The sequence below is a fragment of the Mus musculus genome, chromosome 2 (genome assembly GCF_000001635.26).
Source record: "Mus musculus strain C57BL/6J chromosome 2, GRCm38.p6 C57BL/6J".
Classification (NCBI taxonomy): Eukaryota; Metazoa; Chordata; class Mammalia; order Rodentia; family Muridae; genus Mus; species Mus musculus.
In genome coordinates this window covers 162,229,671-162,248,866 of record NC_000068.7, presented here as the reverse complement: position 1 = coordinate 162,248,866, position 19,196 = coordinate 162,229,671, and the positions used below count along the sequence as shown (strand labels likewise).

Here is a 19,196-nt window from a genome sequence, read left to right as displayed (position 1 = left end):
AGTAAAATAAAATATGCTTGGAATTTCACTCAAAACTAACATCTCTGGATGTTACCTTTTATTTCTCTTTCTGGTCTCATCCTTAGCCATGCTTCATAAATATAAGGCTGATATTTGCAAGGTGGTTTTTCTTCAGTCCCATCTCTTCTTACACGCTCTGCTTGTAAATATCAGCAGTGTGTTCCTTGTTAAAACCAAGGGATGCTTATCGGTCCTTATACAGATGTTGTTCCTCGGCTTAAGGATGGAGTCAGAGCCTGGTCAGCCCATCCTGAGTGCGAATGGCATTTAGAGTACATTTAGTACACTCAAGCTAAAGTCCCCAGCTCAGCAGTGCACTGTATTATGGAGTTATGGTTGCTTCCTCTCTCATTGCTCACTGACTGGAAGCTGGGCTCTTGGCTGTTGTCCATCGTCTTCACAGTAGGGAAGCACATACTGCTAGCCCAAGAACAAATGGCAATTGAAAATTTGAAGTGCAATTCCTGCTTAATATGTATCACTTTCACACTGCTGTGAAGTTGGGGATGTTCTAAGTCAAACCACCACCATCAGCAGGGTTACTGTACATGCCTAACTATTCTTTTGGCCCTTCATGACATTAAACATTTCTTCTCTGGAGACCTCCCTGCCCTCTGGGGTTCCTGAAACCATGGGACAGTCAGCATAATGGGATTGTTTTAGCTGATTTGCAGGTTGACAAGGTTGCCGGCTCTCATTTCATAGATGCTGGCAGAAGACACTAGTCTCCTGGTTCAGAGATGAGGAGCCTTGCTACTTTTGACACCACAGTCAGGGAGTGCTTCATTCTTATGTTCCTGTCCCTTGTCCCTCATAGGGATATTGGGGGTGGGAGTGGGTGTAGGTTAAAGTTCCAACATGGGAGATCTGTGTCATAGTTGAGGAACATTATGCTAAGAAAACTATAAATTAGAATTTATTAATAAGCAGTATTGAGACATAGGCTATAAACCTATAAACCATAAAACCCAGTACTTTCTCTTTCTCTCTCTCTCTCTCTCTCTCTCTCTCTCTCTCTCTCTCTCTCTCTCTCTTTCTCTTTTGTGCCATGACTCTGATATTTCCTGCTTTATCTTCTCTGCTGCTCCTCACCTGAAATTTGCTGAAGATCAACAAATAGCTCAGGCTAAGGATGAAACTCCTAGTAGAGGGTTTCCCTAATGTGTGCTGAGGCCCTGGGCTCAGGGTCCTGCACTGTGAAAGATGAACAGAAAACAACGTCATCTGCGCCTCCTGTTCTGGCTACCTTCCTCCTGTCACTGTGCAGCTCACCTTTGGCCCTGACAAACTCTGACCCAGAATGTCTCCCTTGTCTCCATCTCTCTTTCCTGCTGTTTCCCTGTGTCTTTTCTCAGCCCATCCTCTGTGTATGCTTTTAGGATTAAGCCCAACTGACCTGGTTTTCTGCTTGGCCGGGGAGCCGGGGTAGATCAGAGAGCACTCAGGACCAATCTTTGCCCTACCCCTCTTCTCCCTGCTCCCCTGAGTTCACCTTCCATTGGTGAAGATGGACATTGAGCAAGGCAGCTAACTATTTCATCACAAGGTGAGAATGGTGGGGCTGGGGGCAGCAAGATCAGGAAGGCCAGGAGGGTTGCACGTTCAATAGGAGCAGGAACTTCAGAGGAAGGAGCCTCCCAGTGGAGTTTGGAAGGGTGAAGCATTCACAATCGAAGGAGGCTGTTACTGGAAGATGGAAACTGTGAAACCTCTTCCCAACCTGCTTGTCTTATCTACTTTGTTGTAGGCTTGAAGCCCCCCATGGGGCTTACACCAGTCCTCTTCTGAGTCTGCAGGAGCTCTGGACTCAGGCATCAGACCCAAATGAGCCGCTGGCCATGAATGCAGCGGGCCTTTGGAAGGGCTTCAGTACAGCTAATCAAAAATGATTTATGTCTACTTCTATTTCTTTTAACTTTTAATAAAGAATAATCAAAAGCTATTCTTTAGAGAGTGCCAAAAAGGTACAAATGTGCTCTTAAGAGAATTGATGGGCATGATTCTAGTAAGTTTCCAAATGTCATACTGTTGCAGGGAGGACGGAGGGTGAAAAGAATATTCATTATGAGTGGATTGTAGGAATGTCACCTAAATATTTGCTGGCTGGGAGACTCCTGGAGCAATCAGACCATTTCAGCTGAAAATGTTGGACCTGATTATTTATTTATTTACGTACATTTTTTTTATATTTACTTCTGAAGCTCAAACTAGCTTGCAAGACACAGTATTAGAATATTTCCTATGTAGTGAGCATCCAATTTGTTGTGGAGAACAAGCAACATTTTCCCTTTATTAAAGACAGTATTGTCTTCATTTCTGCCAATTACAAATCATTTGCAAGCCTGGCTCCTCTCTCTGAAATAATGACAGCTGACAGCCTTTTTTTTTTTTTTTAAATTTCTTTGAGCTATGTCTTATCTCTTTGTGAAAGGAAAAATGTCATGACACAAGAAATGAGTATAGAGGGACCAGTAAAACAGTGAGGCCAGGATAGATACCTTGATAGTCATTTAGGAAGTGGGTGAATGAAGTCTGCTTTATGAGTTAGGTAGGCCTCTTCTCTGGGTGGTCCCTAGACAGAGAGGTCCTACTTGATGGTGAGTGTGTACTTGGCACAGGATACCAAAGTGTAAATATATCTAGGCTGTGTTCTTCAATGGAGCTGACTTACCCACATGAAATAAGCCAGAGGAAGAGGAATAGAAGCTGCTTTTACAGGGCAGAACAAGAGCAAGAGTAAGATGATAGATAGACAGACAGAGCAACAGAAAGATGATAGATAGGTAGATAGATAGATAGATAGATAGATAGATAGATAGATAGACAGACAGACAGACAGACAGACGGATGGATGGTAGATAGATGATAGATTAGATAGGTGAAGATACATGGCAGATAGATATATAGATTATACAGATAGAGGATGGATAGATAGATTAGATAGGTGAAGATACATGGCAGATAGATATATAGATTATATAGATAGAGGATGGATGGATAGATAGATTAGATAATAGATACATGACAAGTAGATGATAGACATATATGACAGATAGAAAGATGATAGATACATATAGATAGGTGAGAGACAGAGAGACATTTATTTCTCAGGCAACTGTTACCCTTAGAGAGATGCTGATGAACATGAGGCTAAGCAGAAGGCTGTTTAGGCTGTAAGATCCCTTTGTTCTGTTCAGGACATGTGTCCCACCGTTGGATAATCTAGAATATATGCCCCTCTCTAACCCGATGCAGCACCCTTTACCTCAGTAATCAGACAGAATGTCCAGTAACCTTCTATAATCAGAACTTAGTTATCCTAAGGTCAGGAATGTGGCTGTGCATATTATCTCGGGCTGTGTTTAGCCTTCTCCTGAAGATGGGCGCCTTTGATGCAGGAACAAAATGCTCAGCCCCAGGAATTGGTCCTAGATAGAAGGCAGGCAGCGTTTAATTTGTGTGTTCTAGGGTGTTATTTGCCCACTTGCTTTCCTTTGAAGGGCTAAGAATAAGATTATCTTTCGAGATCTTGAGCCCCAGACCAAGGTCCGTGGCACTGGCATCATGGCATCATTTGGGAAGCTATGGGAGATGAGAATTATTCAAGTCCACCCCAAGCCTCTGGAATCACCTTGTGTATGATCCTGATGGACACTGGAAACTGAGAAATATGGATCTAGACTGATGGATTTGGGTTCAAAAAACATTTTTTGCCTGCAGTTTTATCAGCTGCTATACCTTGATACTGTGATACCTGTACACACACACACACACACACACACACACACACACACACACACACACACACCATGATCCTTCTTACATGTGTGTTTCTGACTTAGAGACTTCAACTGGTTCCAGAAAACTAGACGGCTCTGCTTTTCACAGAGCAGTCATTTCCTGCAAGATGAAATGAGGTGCTTTTCAAACAAACAAAAGTGCCCGGAATTTGCAAGGTCTATTTCCATTACAGAGCCATTGAGTCTGACTCTGCCTGTTACATACTGGACAGCAAACGGGTGCTGATGGTGAATGGCCTGTTCCTGGAATAGGTCAGCAAGGAGGTGCAGCTCCTCCCTCAGGAAATTCACATAAAGCTGTGCTCTGCTGGGGCTCACAGCCCAGCTTCACTATACCTGGGAACTTGCTAAAAAAAAAAAAAAATGAAGGATGCCAGGCCTTCCACCAAACCGGACAATTCTAATCTGCAAACTTTAATAAGGTCTCTCTACTCAAAGCTATATTTCTTGACTTCCCATTCATCTTTAAGGTGGTTTCAAATATATTAGAGACAGAGTCTCACTCTATAGCCTAGGCTAGCCTCAGACACTCTGCTTTCTTGTGTCTTTCTTCCAAGCGTTGGGGACAGAAATGCTCTCCATTCCTTCACTTCATTGGGACTATTAGTTACTTATGACCCATGGCATACTTTATCAAGCATCAGGGTTAATCTGACTTCCCAATTGATGAGGTCTAAGGCAGGAACAGAGAGCCCATGTTTCTAGTTTGCAGGGGATGGTAATGTAAACCAGTCTGAGCAGCAGCCATGAGAAACACTGTCATAGGCTATTCTAAAAGCAGGCCTCTTTCCACGCCCACCCTGTTTTTCCTCTGTGAAGTAGGCTATTTCGGAGCTCCCCTTCATGTTTATGTTTTTGCCTTTTTGTTGTTTTGCTAGAATCTTTACTCAGCCTGCATATTCCTCTGGGCAGAAATTATACCTTCCACACCCCACAGTCTCTCGTTTTCTGTTTTGTAAAATAATGAGTACATTTCCAGAGTGATTAATAATAGAATAGGGAAAGAAGAGAAAACTCCGAGTCCAAGTACCAATAAACAGCATCCGAAAATGGATATCAGCTGCAGGTCTCCTACAATCTTACACTGCTAACAAGTTCCCCAGAGCTACTGAGGTGGCCAGTCCAGGGACCACCCTTTGAGAACTTTTCCAGGGATTTTAAAAGGATGAAGTAATCCCCAGCTAGTCGGTGAACACAGTGCTGAGTAAAAACCAAGCCCTCAAAGAGGCTAGCCAGGGCCAGGGGTGGTAGCACAACCATATTCCAGGGATTCCAGGCTAGCAGCCTCATGAGCTAGAGGCCAGGTTGGGCTATGCTATGTTAAGAGGCTAGCCTGGGCAATAGATGAAATGGCTTTAAGGTCTTAAAAACACAATCATATATTTGCTTGACATCAGTGCTCCCATTAATCATAAATTGAACAAAAATATTTATCCAATTTAGTTGTGCAATTTGTGTGTGCGCGTGTATTAGGAAACAGTATTTCATTGTAGAATGTTTGTTTTCTGTGTGATCAATTTTCCTCCACAGTCAGTTTCCATTAAAACAAACAAACAAACAAACAAACAAACAAACAACAACAAAACACAACCCAAGGAAGCAAAATATTCAGGATCTAAGGACTTGTAGATTTCAAAGCAATGTTTATTGGAATCCAGGGGCATCGTGTATAATTTACTGTAGGAGAAGGAAGAAGTAGGAAAATGCCTGGTGCCATGGATGCTTTTACTGTCTTTATTAGAGCATCTTTAGAAGACATATTTCTCATCCTCTGAGCCTGTGCATGCAAGCTACCTCTAGCTCCCCTTCAGCCAAGGCTAAGTTCCCTCATCTTGTTAGGACTTAAAATTGGCCACAAGTTCAAGTGTTGGCCCTTGGGCAACAGTTTTAGGCAGGGACTTCTCTTTTCAGTAGTGACATCTTTTTATCTTGAGAACATTTTCCCTTGGTGTATAGGATCTATAAGTCAGGCACACAAAACAAACTGGCAAGAAATTAAAAGGAAATATTTTAAATGCTTGGCACATATATGATTTTATATTGAAGATGAAAGCAAATCTGAGTACTAATCAAGTGGATATGCTTACCAATTATTTCATAAAGAATTAAATCTTGGCTGAATATGTGACCCTCCAAAATGGAGAGCCTCTTCAATACTTTTCAGAGTTGACCAATATTTTAATTTTATAAATGACAATGATAAGAACTATGCATTATATAAATATATAGTACAAAATAGCAGAAGTGTTTTGGGGCCATTTCAGAAATTGTTGGATTTAATATTAAAACAAACAAACAAACAACTCCTTAAGTCAGCTACTTGAACAACAGTTGTATCAGACATGGCATGGTGACATGCACAGTGCCAAGTATTCACGCCATTATCTTGAATCTCAGTGTCTGAGGTGTTAGCCCATGGGCAATGTCTGTATACAGAATTGTCTTGATTGCCTAATGAAGGCCCAGTCTGAAAGTGGGAGGCACCATTCCCTGTTTTATACCCTGGACTGCAGAAGAATAGGAAATCCAGTTAGGTGATCAACAGGTATGCATTCTTTTCTTCCTGCTCTTGACTGTGAATGTGACTGGCTGCTTTAAGCTTCTGCCTGTGACTCCCTGATATGATGAAATTAATACAGAGCCAGATAGACCCCTTCTCTCCTCATTATGTCAAGATGTTTCGTCACAGCAAAGGAGATGAGAGTAAGATGTTCCCTGTGTCAGTCAAGCCCGTGGACATAGATTTCTGATTTTTTTTTCCTTGTTTAACCAAATTCCCTTGTGTTATCTCCTTTGCATTCCCTATTTGGCATTTATCTGGGGCTGTGACAGTAGCTGTGACATCTGATTCTTACACAGTCACTATGTTTGAATCCCTTCTCCACATGGCCATAGCTTTGAAGACATCCAGGGCCCTTCTCATTGGAGTATCTATGACCTGAGTTTGTAGTACTTCTGTGATCTCTTCCTCTGGAGTCCTCGCTTCCTGCTTGTCTGTTTTGACCTTCAGCCTTAACCTGCCCTTCCCTGCCTTGTCTGAGCCAGTCATACTACCATGCTCTGCCCATCAGGACTCGTCCCCGAGTCTAACCTCCATTTCTCCTTGCTCACAGTCCATCACTGTACTATTTCTGCCTGGACTCTGGGCCCTCCTGCATGTCCCTGCCCTGCTGTTACCTGCTCCCAATATGACAAGTATGATTATCCAAAGGCCTGTTTTCCTGAGATTTTATAAGACAACCTGCAATTTCCATCCTTCAGTGGGGAAAGGCTCTCGGTTCAGGAGCTGAACAGAAAAAAAAAGTGCAAAAAAAAAAGTGAATGGTTCAGGGGAAGGCACTTAATCCTCTCAGGTCTGCCAGAACCTGACATCATTAAGGAGATAAGTAAATAATATGGGAGGCAACATCAAGATAAAATGTAAATGTGCACAATGCAGCTTTTGCACTTAACCAGCCCTTTCTTTTAGTATTAGTTTCCTATCGTCCCTGAAATAAATTCTGCAAACCTAACAGCTCAGAACAAATTTATTTCTTCTGCCATCATAGAGATGAACAGTCACAAAGGAGGTTCAGTGAGTTCTGCATATAGTGTTGAGATGTTGGTAGGCTGTCTTCCTTGAGGATGTGCCCAGCCTGTGACCCCCTAGATTGTATAAGGCCAATGATAGCTATGAATGAAATCCATCACAAAAATGTAAATATAAAAATTGTGAGGATTTCATAATTGTTTTATATTTGCTTTCATGGTCCTCTTTTTAATCTCAAAATCTAATCATTTTTATTTCAAGGGTACAAGGATTTTGCCTTCATGTATGTTTGTGTATTATAGGCATGCAGTGCCTGAGGTAGCCAGAGGGGGCAGTGAATGACCTATAGCTGGACTTATGGATGGTTATGATCTGCTGTAGGGGTGCTGGGAATTGAAGGCAGGTCCTCAGGCAGAGCCGGTGTTCTTACTTGCTGAGCCATCTCTCCAACCTTGATTGCACAGGGTTTTGAACATGAACTTTGTAGATGATGATGTTTTACAATGATGAAAGGTTGGACATGCTTGTAAGGGTCTTGCAGGGACTCTGTTCCCCTTCCCTTATTATGTTACCCAGGACCTCTGCTTTAGCTCCTGACTCCCTCCTTCTGAAGAAAGGGAGTGGTTGCCTCCCTCTGACCTACCCTTCCATCTATACCTCACTCACCTCCCCATGACTCCACCCCACCCCAATCCAACATGAGAACCCTGTGATTAATTGGTCCCAGGTAGATAACCCCAAATAACATTCCAACCTCAACATCCTTCACTATGTCATCTTTCAAGCCTCTTTTGCCAGGTAGGAATATATATTCACAGCTTCTGGATATTAGGTATGGGTGTCTTTGGGAGATATGATTCCACTGACAGCAATTTTTTTTTTTTGCTAATTTCATGGTCAATTTGCAAAACTCTTGTAACACCAGAATATTCCTTTATGTGTTAAGTGTTTCGTGTGCCATCTCATTTATTCCTTGCAGTGACCCCACTGGTGGTGGATTTTTGACAAATCCATTGTGTATGGAAGGAAAGAGAGGTGCAGAAGAGGAAAAGAGATAAAAGTGTTATAAATAAATCAGGTTGGACATTATCTATCTAATCTTTCCTCACAGACTTATCTGCATTACTATGGTATTCTTGCACTGCCTTGCTGAGAAATGGGGAACATGGACCCGTTGGGTAACTTTGTATCTTCTGAAGTTCATTCCTCACCTTTTCAAATCAGGGTTCAAGTCTCCTATTTGCCAGAATCTTCTCTACATCCTTATCACCCTGATGTGAAAGTCCTGTGTGTGTGTGTGTGTGTGTGTGTGTGTGTGTGTGTGTGTGTGTGTGTGTTTGGTAGCTTCTCATACCTGGGCCTAAGCTGTGTCATCTCTTGCAAGGATACCCCAAGGCATACACAGGTAGTTGACAGCTACAGTCCTCGGTGCCTTCTGAACCTTGCATGGCTTTATTCTGGTCACGCTGGGTCATTTTATGGCGTGGGAGGAAGGCTATGGCCACCTCTCTTGCTGTCCTGACTTTCAAGAGTGACCTTACTTTAGCATTTGAGGTGTGGAGGCCATACATGTTTGAGACAGATGTCTTAAGGACGTTAAAATAGCAAAATGAAGGAAAGGGTTCCTTTGACGCTGCAGATTAGTTGGAAGCAGGTCCCTCCCTCTGGTGGGGGCATTGGTGACTCTGCTCTGCAGATTAGTTTGAAGCAGGTCCCTCCCTCTGGTGGGGGCATTGGTGACTCTGCTCCCTAAATCTTGCTTCACTGTATCCTTGTGATATCGACAATCCTCAGTTGCCTCATGAGTCACCATGCAGCTGATCAGGTGGCTGGCCCTGCCTGTAGCCATGTCCCCTTCCTAACATGTCCCCAGTGGGAGACAGGTTGTAAAAATGACACTAAAAATGGGATATGGACATGGAGAAATTATTTACTTCATTGAAGAAGCAACAGAGATCACATGTGGAAAGACTTGGGCTCTGGGAATCATAAATTGCCAGGTTTCTCTAAATTCAACCAGACAATTAAAATCCTCCATTTCACTTTAGAGATAAAAATTACATTAAAGCAGGCAATGGAGATAAAGTCTTAGGAGAAAGTGTTCGTGTTCGACTTGATGCTGGAAAGCCCGGATGAGGGACGTGTTTGCTCTGCATATTTATTTAACCTCTATGACATTTGATTCTTCTGAGAAGAGCAGCAATAATACACACCTCAACAAGGCTGCGAAGATTAAAATGGAGAATTATATAAAAGCACCCTGCTCAGGGTCTACCACATACTAGATACTTAGTAAATATCCACTCAAAATGCATCCACATGCATGCCTTACCAGTTATTATAGCTTGCTACTGAAAGAATCTATTTAGCCCTGACCATCACACCTAAAACTCGGGTTGCTGAAGACAAACACCTGTGTGTATTTGTCACGATCTTGAAAATCTTGGTAAAGTTGTCACAGGAAGTGAATGGGGTCTTATCTCTTGGGGACCCATAGTCTCAAGTGGGGAACAGTCATGGGCCAGGATGTGTGGGAAGTTTGCACAACACAGAGAAGCATAGCTGGCTTTGAGATAGTGGTATGAATGATGAGGAAACTTCTCAGAGATGAGGGTGAGCTGAACACAGACTTCCGGGGCAGGGGGGCTGTACCCAGACACATAGAACATTCGAGGCAGAGGAGAGAGCATGAGGTAAAGAGGGGAGGTAGGCAATCCCCTATCTATAGTGACAGCCTGGTACGGGTAGGCTCAAAGTCTATGGGTGGGTAAGATATTGATCACCAGCAGAGGAGTTCAAAGCCAGGCTGGTTGCTAGTGCTCTGCATGGGCTGGGGTTTGCTAATGTGTTGCAGTCTGTCTTGGGGGAAATACCGTGGACTCTGCTCATGAGATGAGAGGAAATAGGAGGGAGGAAGGTTAAAGGAATGCATCTAAGTCCAAATGTGTGCCAAATAAGGAGCTGGGGTGATTAGCAGGAGCTTTTGTCCCAGCTCCTTCCAATCAAGCATCCCTCTTCTCAAATCAGCTTCCCTCTCCCATCCTTTATATGTTTTGAGAAGAGGTCTTATTATGCAGGCTGCTCTCCATCTTGTAAGGCCCCTGTCTCAGCTTCTAGAGTGCTGGGCTGACAGACATGTGCTAGTGCACTCAGTGGCTTAGATTTATTTATTTTTAGTCAGAACCATAGTTCAGGAGATATAGAAACTGTTTGTCAATCTGTTTCAAGAAAGTCTTGGGCCCCAGGAACATGCGAGGGTCGTGAGGTCTGTTGATGGTTTCCAGTAAGCCTGTGATGCTAAGATTTCTTCTCCCCTTCCCTTCCTGTATCCTCAGCAATGGAATGGCAGAGACACAGCCCTCATGGTCACCCGGGTGGTCAACCACAGACGCTTCTCAGCCACAGTGAGTGTGGCAGACACCTCTCAACGCAGTATCTCCAAGTATCGCTGCGTGATCCGCTCAGATGGTGGGTCTGGTGTGTCCAACTATGCAGAGCTGATTGTGAAAGGTGAGTACCGCTGTGCTACAACTTTCCCGAGTGGCTGGTTATAGGACCTTCTCTATTATTACAAAGCAAGCCCCTTCTCTTACCTGTTGCTTCCGTCTTCCCCCAACAGCTCAAGACAGGTTCGCCATCACTGATCTCCCTAACACTATCCGCGTGCGCGCGCGCGCGCACACACACACACACACAGGGGCAACCTCCAAATTTGACTTAAATTTATTTTTCAGATCAAGATAAACACATGTCCTTTGTGCTTTAGTGATGTTCCACTGAAATGTTTGTGAGGGGTTTTAACCGGAAATGCCGTATAATGGCTATATTTCAGAAAGCCTTTTGAAATGATGATCCTAACCTCCCAGATGGTCTTAAGTCGATGGTTATCAGTTTTCTTGTGCTTGTTTGCCTTGAAAACTTGACTTCAAGTTTCTGGCAAACTTGGTGTTTGAGAAGGTCAAAGAACCTTTAGGAGGCAGAGCCGTAAGTCACTGGGGTCAGGCTTTGAGAGGCCATAGCCTCAGCCTTAGCCAACTACTAGTTTGCTCTCTCTGCTTTGTATTTATAATTAAAGGTGTGGTTTCTCATCTCCTGGCTCTGGGTGCCAGCTGCCATACCCCGCCCCCCACCATTCGGGACACCCCTTCTATGACCTCAAGCCCAATCAAACTTTTCCTTTCTTAAGTTGCCTCTGATCACGTATTTATCATATCAACAGAAAAGTAACTGATACAAATACCATCCAATGCATTTTCCTCCATTTAAAATTACTTTTAATTAATTAATTAATTAATTAATTAATTATACAGTCCAATAGTTACCTCCTGGTCCACCCTCCCAAACTTCCTCATTTTATTCCTCCTCCACACTGTCTCCAAGAGGATGTCCCCACCCCCTCATCCCCACTCTTCCCCATCCCTGCCAGGCCTCCCTACTCACTGAGGCCTCAAGTTTCTCGAGGTTTAGGCTCATCTTCTCCTACTGAGGCCAGAACAGGCAGACCTCTGGTATATATGGGTTGGGGGCCTTGGACCAGCTAGTGTATGCTGCCTGGTTGGTGGCTCAGTGTCCGAGAGATCTCAGGGGTCTAGGTTATTTGAGATTTCTAGTCTTCCTATGGAGTTGCTCTCCTCCCCAACTTCTTCCAGCCTTTCCCTACCGGGGTAGGGAACCACAGGGGTCAACCACAGGGACCAACAACTTCAGTCCATTGGTGGGCTGTAAGTATCTACATCTGCCTTAGTCAGCTGCTTGTTGGGACTCTTGGAGGACAGCCATACTAGGCTCCTGTCTGTAAGCACACCATAGGCCCAACTTGGGATCCATCTCAAAGAGAGGCTCCAAGATCTGACACTATTACTGATGCTATGACATCTTCCTCTTTTCAAATGTCTCCATCTCCATAGTTGTTTAGGCATGTCCAGGTGTTTCTGTTTTGGTATTTCTTCCCTTGAGTGAGCAACAATTATTGTTTCTGCACAGTCCCTCCACCCCCTATATATATATATATATATATATATATATATATTTTGTATTATACAGAACCAGATTCTTTCCTTAGATCAATTTCTCAGGAAGTTGAGTTGGTAGGCCAAAGCATATGAACATCTTTATGGATTTTTCTTCTCTGTACTGCAGTACAAAGAAGGGCTTGATGGTTTATGTAGGCAGCAACAGTGTATGAATGTATTCATTTTATCGCTGCTATGTTCACTGATTAAAATTTCAGTATAGCAATATTTAGTGAATGAAATAATGAACCTGTTCATATTATGCCAGCTGTAGAATAATACCTGCTGTGTTGGAAGGGAGGGAAAAAATTGCTTGATTCTCAGAAGACGACGAGTTTCTGCTGTTGCTGTTGCTTTGTTTTTGTTTGAGCGTGGGTTGGTGGACAAACTTTGCATCCTCTTGGCTGGGTCCGTTTGACTGGTGGCTGTAATGGGATCCGAATGGAGATCCCTGTCTGGACCCCTGGACCCTCTCTTCTGACCTGTCTTGACTCTAGGTGAATATCCAAGTGGAAGATGATATAGTGTCACTCACATCACCTTACCTCCTTTCCTGCAGCGATGGTTTCAATTGATTGTCAGTTCGACAGGCTCTAGAATCATCTAGGAGACAAGTCTCTGGCTGTGCCTATCAGGAGTTGCCTTTAGGATGCACCTGTGAGACATTTTCCATATTGAGTCAACATGGAGAAGATATGTTATTCACTGAGGTCCTGGAGTGGATAAGAAGGAGAAAGTGAGTCCCCTCATCTGTTTCCATCTGCCTCATGACTGTGGATGAAATGTAACCAGCTGCCTCAAGTCGCTGCTGCCATGACTACATATCAGGATGGACCTCACTCTGGATCTAAACAAAGGCCTCCTTTACATTGATTTTGACAGGGCATCTTATCACAGCACAGAAAGTAGATAATTCACCTACATAGCTCATATCCCACTTCACAAGAGCCACTTCCCTCTGCGTATTCTTCATCTGTCTCCCTTTTGGGACCTAAGCTCTGGTAGAGGGAGGGTGATATCTGGACTCCATGAGTTGTTCCCACTCAAGGGTTATCCCTAGCATAGGTTCTGTGCTCACTGGACCCGGGAAGTTGCTAATGTTTGACTAATTTCATCTGCATGGGTCCATCAATTCATGAGTCTCAACCTTCAGATTTCTGTGGCCCGATTGATATGTGAGTGAATTATTGACTTCAGCAGGCATTTATTTCTTTACCAGAATGTTATGAACCTTTAAGCCGAAGATCAACAAATAAGGTGGTCATGAACAAAATAATACCAAAAAAAAAAAAAAAAAGCACCTTTAAGTTCATCCATGGGAAGTGCCATTAATGTATAAAAGAAGCCACCACTTTGATAGTGTTAGGCTTAGATCTTTGCCCCCTCCAAGCCCCCAGCTTCATGAGATTGATTCATGTGACACAGTGGCCTTTGCAGGCCTTTCAAATAGTCCATGAATGTGTCATTTCCTGAGCGGTGGCCAGGAACACTCTGCTCACTGTGCTTTTTCGTGGTTGATTTCCCACTCTGCTATGAGAGCCTTGCAGAGGAATGCCGCATTCTCTTACATTTGCTACCATCTTCCAGGCACCTTGCATATACCTGCTTGGCGTTAAGTGGAGGTGAGGGGCGGGACAGACTCCAGGAGTCACTGCTGCACCCCCAACTTTTTATACTAACAGAAAAATGCTTGCTCTGTTCTTTTCCCGAGTCTTCTAGGGGGAAGAGGTGGGGTTGGGGAGTGATAATTCATAGGCTGCTGGGGCAGGGGGATTGCAGAAGCAAGACCACCTAGGCCTGGAGAGGTGGCAGTGGGAACAGTGCTCCGTCGTCTGTTGGCTGTGCCAACTGAGGCTTAGTTAAGGCAAGGTGGCAGGTATCAGCTCTGGCCCCAGATGTATTGGCCGAGTACGTCAATGTGACCCAGAAGCTATTGCTACTTCCTAGCTCCCTTTCCATGCTCTCTCCTTCGAGATATGCTGGGGAGACCCTATGGCATCCCCACAGCAGACAATGGTGCACTGGGACTTTCTGTAATCTGAACCCCTTTAATGACACCTTGATGAAATTCATCCACATTTTTTGGCACAGGATTTCACATTTTTTTAGTGCCTCTTTCCCGCACATTTTAATGTTGAGTGGGTGATAAGCCATTTGCTTGGTCCCATGAATCCAGAAGAGTCCCTTCACATATGCTATCTCATTTTATCTTAATATCAGGTGTGCATACTAATTTTATTTCAACTCCTTTGTTTTCTGGGAAAGCCATCCCAGCAGGGGTGAGGAGCTGAGGGTCACCCTAAGGGGAAAGCTGAGGTTAGAGTTGAGTCTGAGGTGTGCCGCCTTACTTATATTGGAGGACCTAGGAATTGGGGCCTCATTGGCTCCCGATATCACAATGTTATAATCAGTGCCACAGGGGTGCAGGCAACAGGGGAGGAGGTGATGTCTCTGCCTTCACACAAGAAATGAGAGGCAGGGTCACTCAATGGTACCCGTAGGAAGCCAGTCAGCCTGCAGTGCTTGTCCAGTAGCTACTTGAAGGCAGAGGATGAGACAATTTGAGGCCAGGTTCTTATGAAGAAGGCCACTCCTCACTAAAATCTTTAGCCTTGGCTGAGTCAGTGGCCTACGTGCTGTTGGAGCAGTAGTCCACATTGTCATCCCTCCTCTTGAGCGGTGACAGATTTCGCTCATCACACAGACAGCCTGAGGAGTCAGGCATGAACATCCAGCTGTGGCTTTCTTTCACATACACAGTAATGCCTGAGTCAAGATGCCTCACTTGGAATCCCTGGCCTATCTCGACCCATTGCCGTAACTTGGAACATGATATAAGCCTCTTAAGGCCTTAGCAGATACATCTGGAAACAGCGTTATAGCATTTTCTCCCTGGGAGGATGTTGTGAGGGAGCAGTGAGATGATCAATGCAGAAGTGCTTAGAGCTGTCTGACACTTGTGCTCTAAGAAATGAGCAAATGAATGGCACATGAGGTCGGTGTCCCCAGGTAAGGACTTGAAAGACTCAGTGAGTGGGACTGGGCATCTCACCCAGTACCTCCATTGCCTTGGAGATATCATTTAAGGCTGTTGCTTAATCCCCATGTCGTAATACTTGAGCATAAGGAAAGAGGGAAGATGTATTAAAATGTAGCCAGGGAGCATCAGTGTTAGATGCTCTTAAGTCAGAGTTCTCTGGGTCCTCTCTAATGTCTACCTTTGGCTGATGAGTCACAGAAGCTCAGGAGATGGTCCTTCTGTCACGAACATCACCTGGTTACATGGGGTACCTTTTATGCTTTATGTCATTCATTCAAACTCTGCAAGCTAGCATACCCTCATGTTGCCTGGCTCACCCAGCATCCGAGCAGAGTGAAAATCACAGCCTTGGAAGACGCAGACTAATCTTAGCGGTGGGTAGTATCAGCGTTCACTAGGCAACTCAGCCCGAAATGAAAGCAAATTGGAATTACTTAATTCTGAAGAGCTGTTTATTGAGTTGTGATAATGTACTGGCTATATGTTAGATTACTCTGTAATTGAGGTTTCACTCAGTTGACAGCCCATCCTGTGCCTACCTGTTCCAGGCCACTGCTCATAAATGTTCGTATTCTCCCCTACCTGTTTCTGAGCTTGCCTGTGTCGTCCATGCCGTGGTATTTTGCTTGGCTAAAGGACATGGCTGTCCTAAACCAGAGTTACTCAGCTGCATTCTAATAGTCACACATTGGTGATTTTTAAATGTGGTGTCCAAGCCCATTTAATATCCTTCCAAGTGCTCAGAACATTTCACTATGGAGTTAGTGTCTCTAAAAAAATGAGAGGTATGTGTGGATCATCAGGTGAGTCCAACTGGGACATAATGGTTAAGTCACGATTAGGGACTGCAGATTAGAACACACCTAAACTTCAATTTTGGCCTTAGTTTCTGCTGCCTGTGGCAACTTCAGTTAGAACTCACATTTACTCCTGGCCCCATTTTCCTTATCTATACTATAGGATCTGATGGGTTCCATCCTAGTTTGTGTCCTATTGCTGTGAATAGACACCATGGTCAAGGCAACTGTTATAAAAGAGAAAGTTTAATTGGGGCTGGCTTACAGTTTCAGGGATTTAGTCTATTATCATGACAAGGAACATGCTGTCTTGTAGTCAGACTTGTTGTTGAAGAAATAACCGAGAGTTCTACCCCTGGGTCTATAGACAGCAAGAAGAGAAAGAATATGGGCTTGGCTTGGGCTTTTGAAAACCTAGATGCCCACCTCTAGTGACACACATTCTCTAACAAGACCACACTGCTTGATCCTTTCAAATAGCACTAGTCCCTTGAGACCACACATCAAAATGTATGAGTCTGTGGGTGCCACTCTCATTCCAACTACCACAGCTCCCTTGGCCAGAGAAACAATGTCACATGTATAGACTCTAGCACTAGGTAAGTACCCACAATATTATGTCTGTTATTATCAACAATTTTATTTTTTGCCATTTTTTAGGAGACATTGCCCAAAGGCTCTGGCTGTTGTTTCTTGTCCTGGCTTAAGGGATGCTGTTCCAGACTGTGGAGATTTCAACTTAAATTGCATTTAGGACTCACTCTTCTGAAAGAGAGAGGACCAAGGTCATCAGATCCAGCTTGTGGGTGGATGTCAGAGGCAGAGCTGCTTTACCTACAATGTTCAGTATTGACTTGTTTCTGTTGTTTTCTTCTTTAAATATTGCTTTTCATGCTTAAAAGCATCTTCAAGATGTGTAAAGATTCTCCACATCTGAAACTAATCATCTTGCACCCTGGGCTGGCGACAGAGGGCTATATGTTCTAAGCATGCTTTCTCTGCAGCTGGCCGCCCTCTTATCTTAGTCTATTTTGCTCATTTACTACTCTTGAGTCTGTGTGTTAGTCACTGTTTTATTGCTATGAAGAGACACCACGACGATGGCAACTCTTGAGCAAGGAAGCATTTAATTGGGGCCTTCTTATAGTTTCAGGGATTAGACCATTATCATCATGTTGGGGAGCATGGTAGCCTGCAGGTGGTCATGATGTTGGAGAAGTAGCTGAGAGTTCTCCAACCAGATCTGCAGGGAACAAGAAGAGAGGCATTAGACCTGGGTAGGCTTTTGAAACCTTAAAGGCCAGCCCCAGTGACACACTTCCTCCAACAAGGCCACACCTCCTAATCCTTTCAAACAGTTCCACTCTCTGGTGACTAAGCATTCAAACACATGACCCTATGTGGAGACCATTCTGATTGAACCCAATCTGTATACACTTGAGTTCGTAGCTATACTTGGAAATCTGGGATGACTGAAGCCGTTGACTCTTTATCGTCTTCGTTTTAGTTACTATTTATTGAGTCAAGAACGTGTCAGATGATATGATACGTTTGTGGTGTGACTAGACGACACATGCAAACTTACAGCACAAATCAGGGAGTTATCAGGCACCTGTTACATGAGCTTAAGCATCTTCACAATAACCCTCTGAAGCAGGCTGTTAATAACCCCGTCTACAAATGAAAGGAGCAAAGATGAATATTTCTCAAGCTCACATAACTTTCAAGTGACAAATATAAGCCTGCCTATCTCTCCCTCCTGTTTCACATTTCCTACAAAATCCAGAATGGTAGAAGTGAGCAATGCAATCCTGAAAAGGGTGGGAGGGAGACTCTGAGTCATCCCATAAGTGATGGATCCTGTGGCCTTGGCAAGTGTGTGGACAGAGATAGGCTGGGTCAGTTTTGAAACACGACAAGCAAGAATCAAATGAAGAGATATGCAATGGTGGCATGTTTGGGTGTGGCAATGAAAGTTCTTTGCATCTGCATAAGAGCTGGAGCTTTATTCTAAAAGAATCATGGGACTCCAGGGCACCCACATGCGTGGTTCACAGACAGTATACCACCATGAAGCCAGATCTCTGCATTTACTCTGCATTCATCTGTGGACCTGCCTGTACACAGTGGCTAGTCTTTCCAGTAAGGTGTTCTCAGGGGCAGTGCAGGGGGGATGGGATGTCTAGAGTAGGATTAGGAGCTTGTGGGTGAATTCAAGACACTATTGATTTAGCATTTGAACAGAGAAATGCCACCCAATAAAGGGGGCATTGGCCCCTTTAGACCCCTGGGTTTCAGTTTTCCTGGAGAGAGAGTGTGGGTTTTAAAGGTAGGACCTGGTAGGATGCTGGAGCATTGCTATTCGTCCCAAGTCACTAGTTGAGGACTCCTTCTATGGATGCTGATGTCCTGGATACAGGTCCCCTCTGCATTTTGGAGAAAGTCTGGTTTAATTGAGAATGAGATGTGAGAGTGAATAAGTCAGCCGAACACACGGAAATAAAAAGGTCTGAGATATGGGGATGGGACACAGACATTCTCTAGGGACTTCACAGTGTGTGTGGCCTTCTGAAACATCCAAAGCTGCTGGCTGTTGCTCCTCAGTTAGAGCAATTACAGAGAACAAATGCACGCTAGAAGAGGTAATGCCAAATGCTTCCATGGGTGTGTTCTTGGAGCCACTGAAGCACTACAAAACCTCCCTTTTAACTAGACATTTTCCCCCCTGTGGCAGTAGTCAGAGGCAACAACAACGACAATAAAATTATATAGGGTGTAGTGACCCAGAGGCCAGGCTTGGGGTTCAAGAATTTGGGCTGGGGTCTAGCTTCGTTCCTATATCAGTATAGAAACCACCACCCTCCACCACCTCTGTTCTTCCATGTACTAGAGCAGATTGGCAAGCTTCTGGCATAGGGCATGCTGCTGACTATCCTCAGATTCTTGGGGCATCCAGCCTCTGTTGTAACTCTTTCCCTCTACTGCCACAGTAAAAGC

At 44.1% G+C, this 19,196-nt stretch overlaps 1 protein-coding gene across 17 annotated transcripts in view; it reads left to right on the top strand.

Annotated features, from left to right (window-relative positions):
- The window catches only part of Ptprt (protein tyrosine phosphatase, receptor type, T), a 1,139,160-nt gene that overhangs the window by 412,281 nt on the left and 707,683 nt on the right, over positions 1 to 19,196 (top strand). For all 17 annotated transcript variants that reach the window (NM_021464.5, NM_001291149.1, NM_001291151.1 and 14 more), the window contains exon 6: positions 10,686 to 10,860. In NM_021464.5, the coding sequence (NP_067439.1) occupies positions 10,686 to 10,860 (175 nt within the window). The remainder of the gene's footprint in view (positions 1 to 10,685; positions 10,861 to 19,196) is intronic.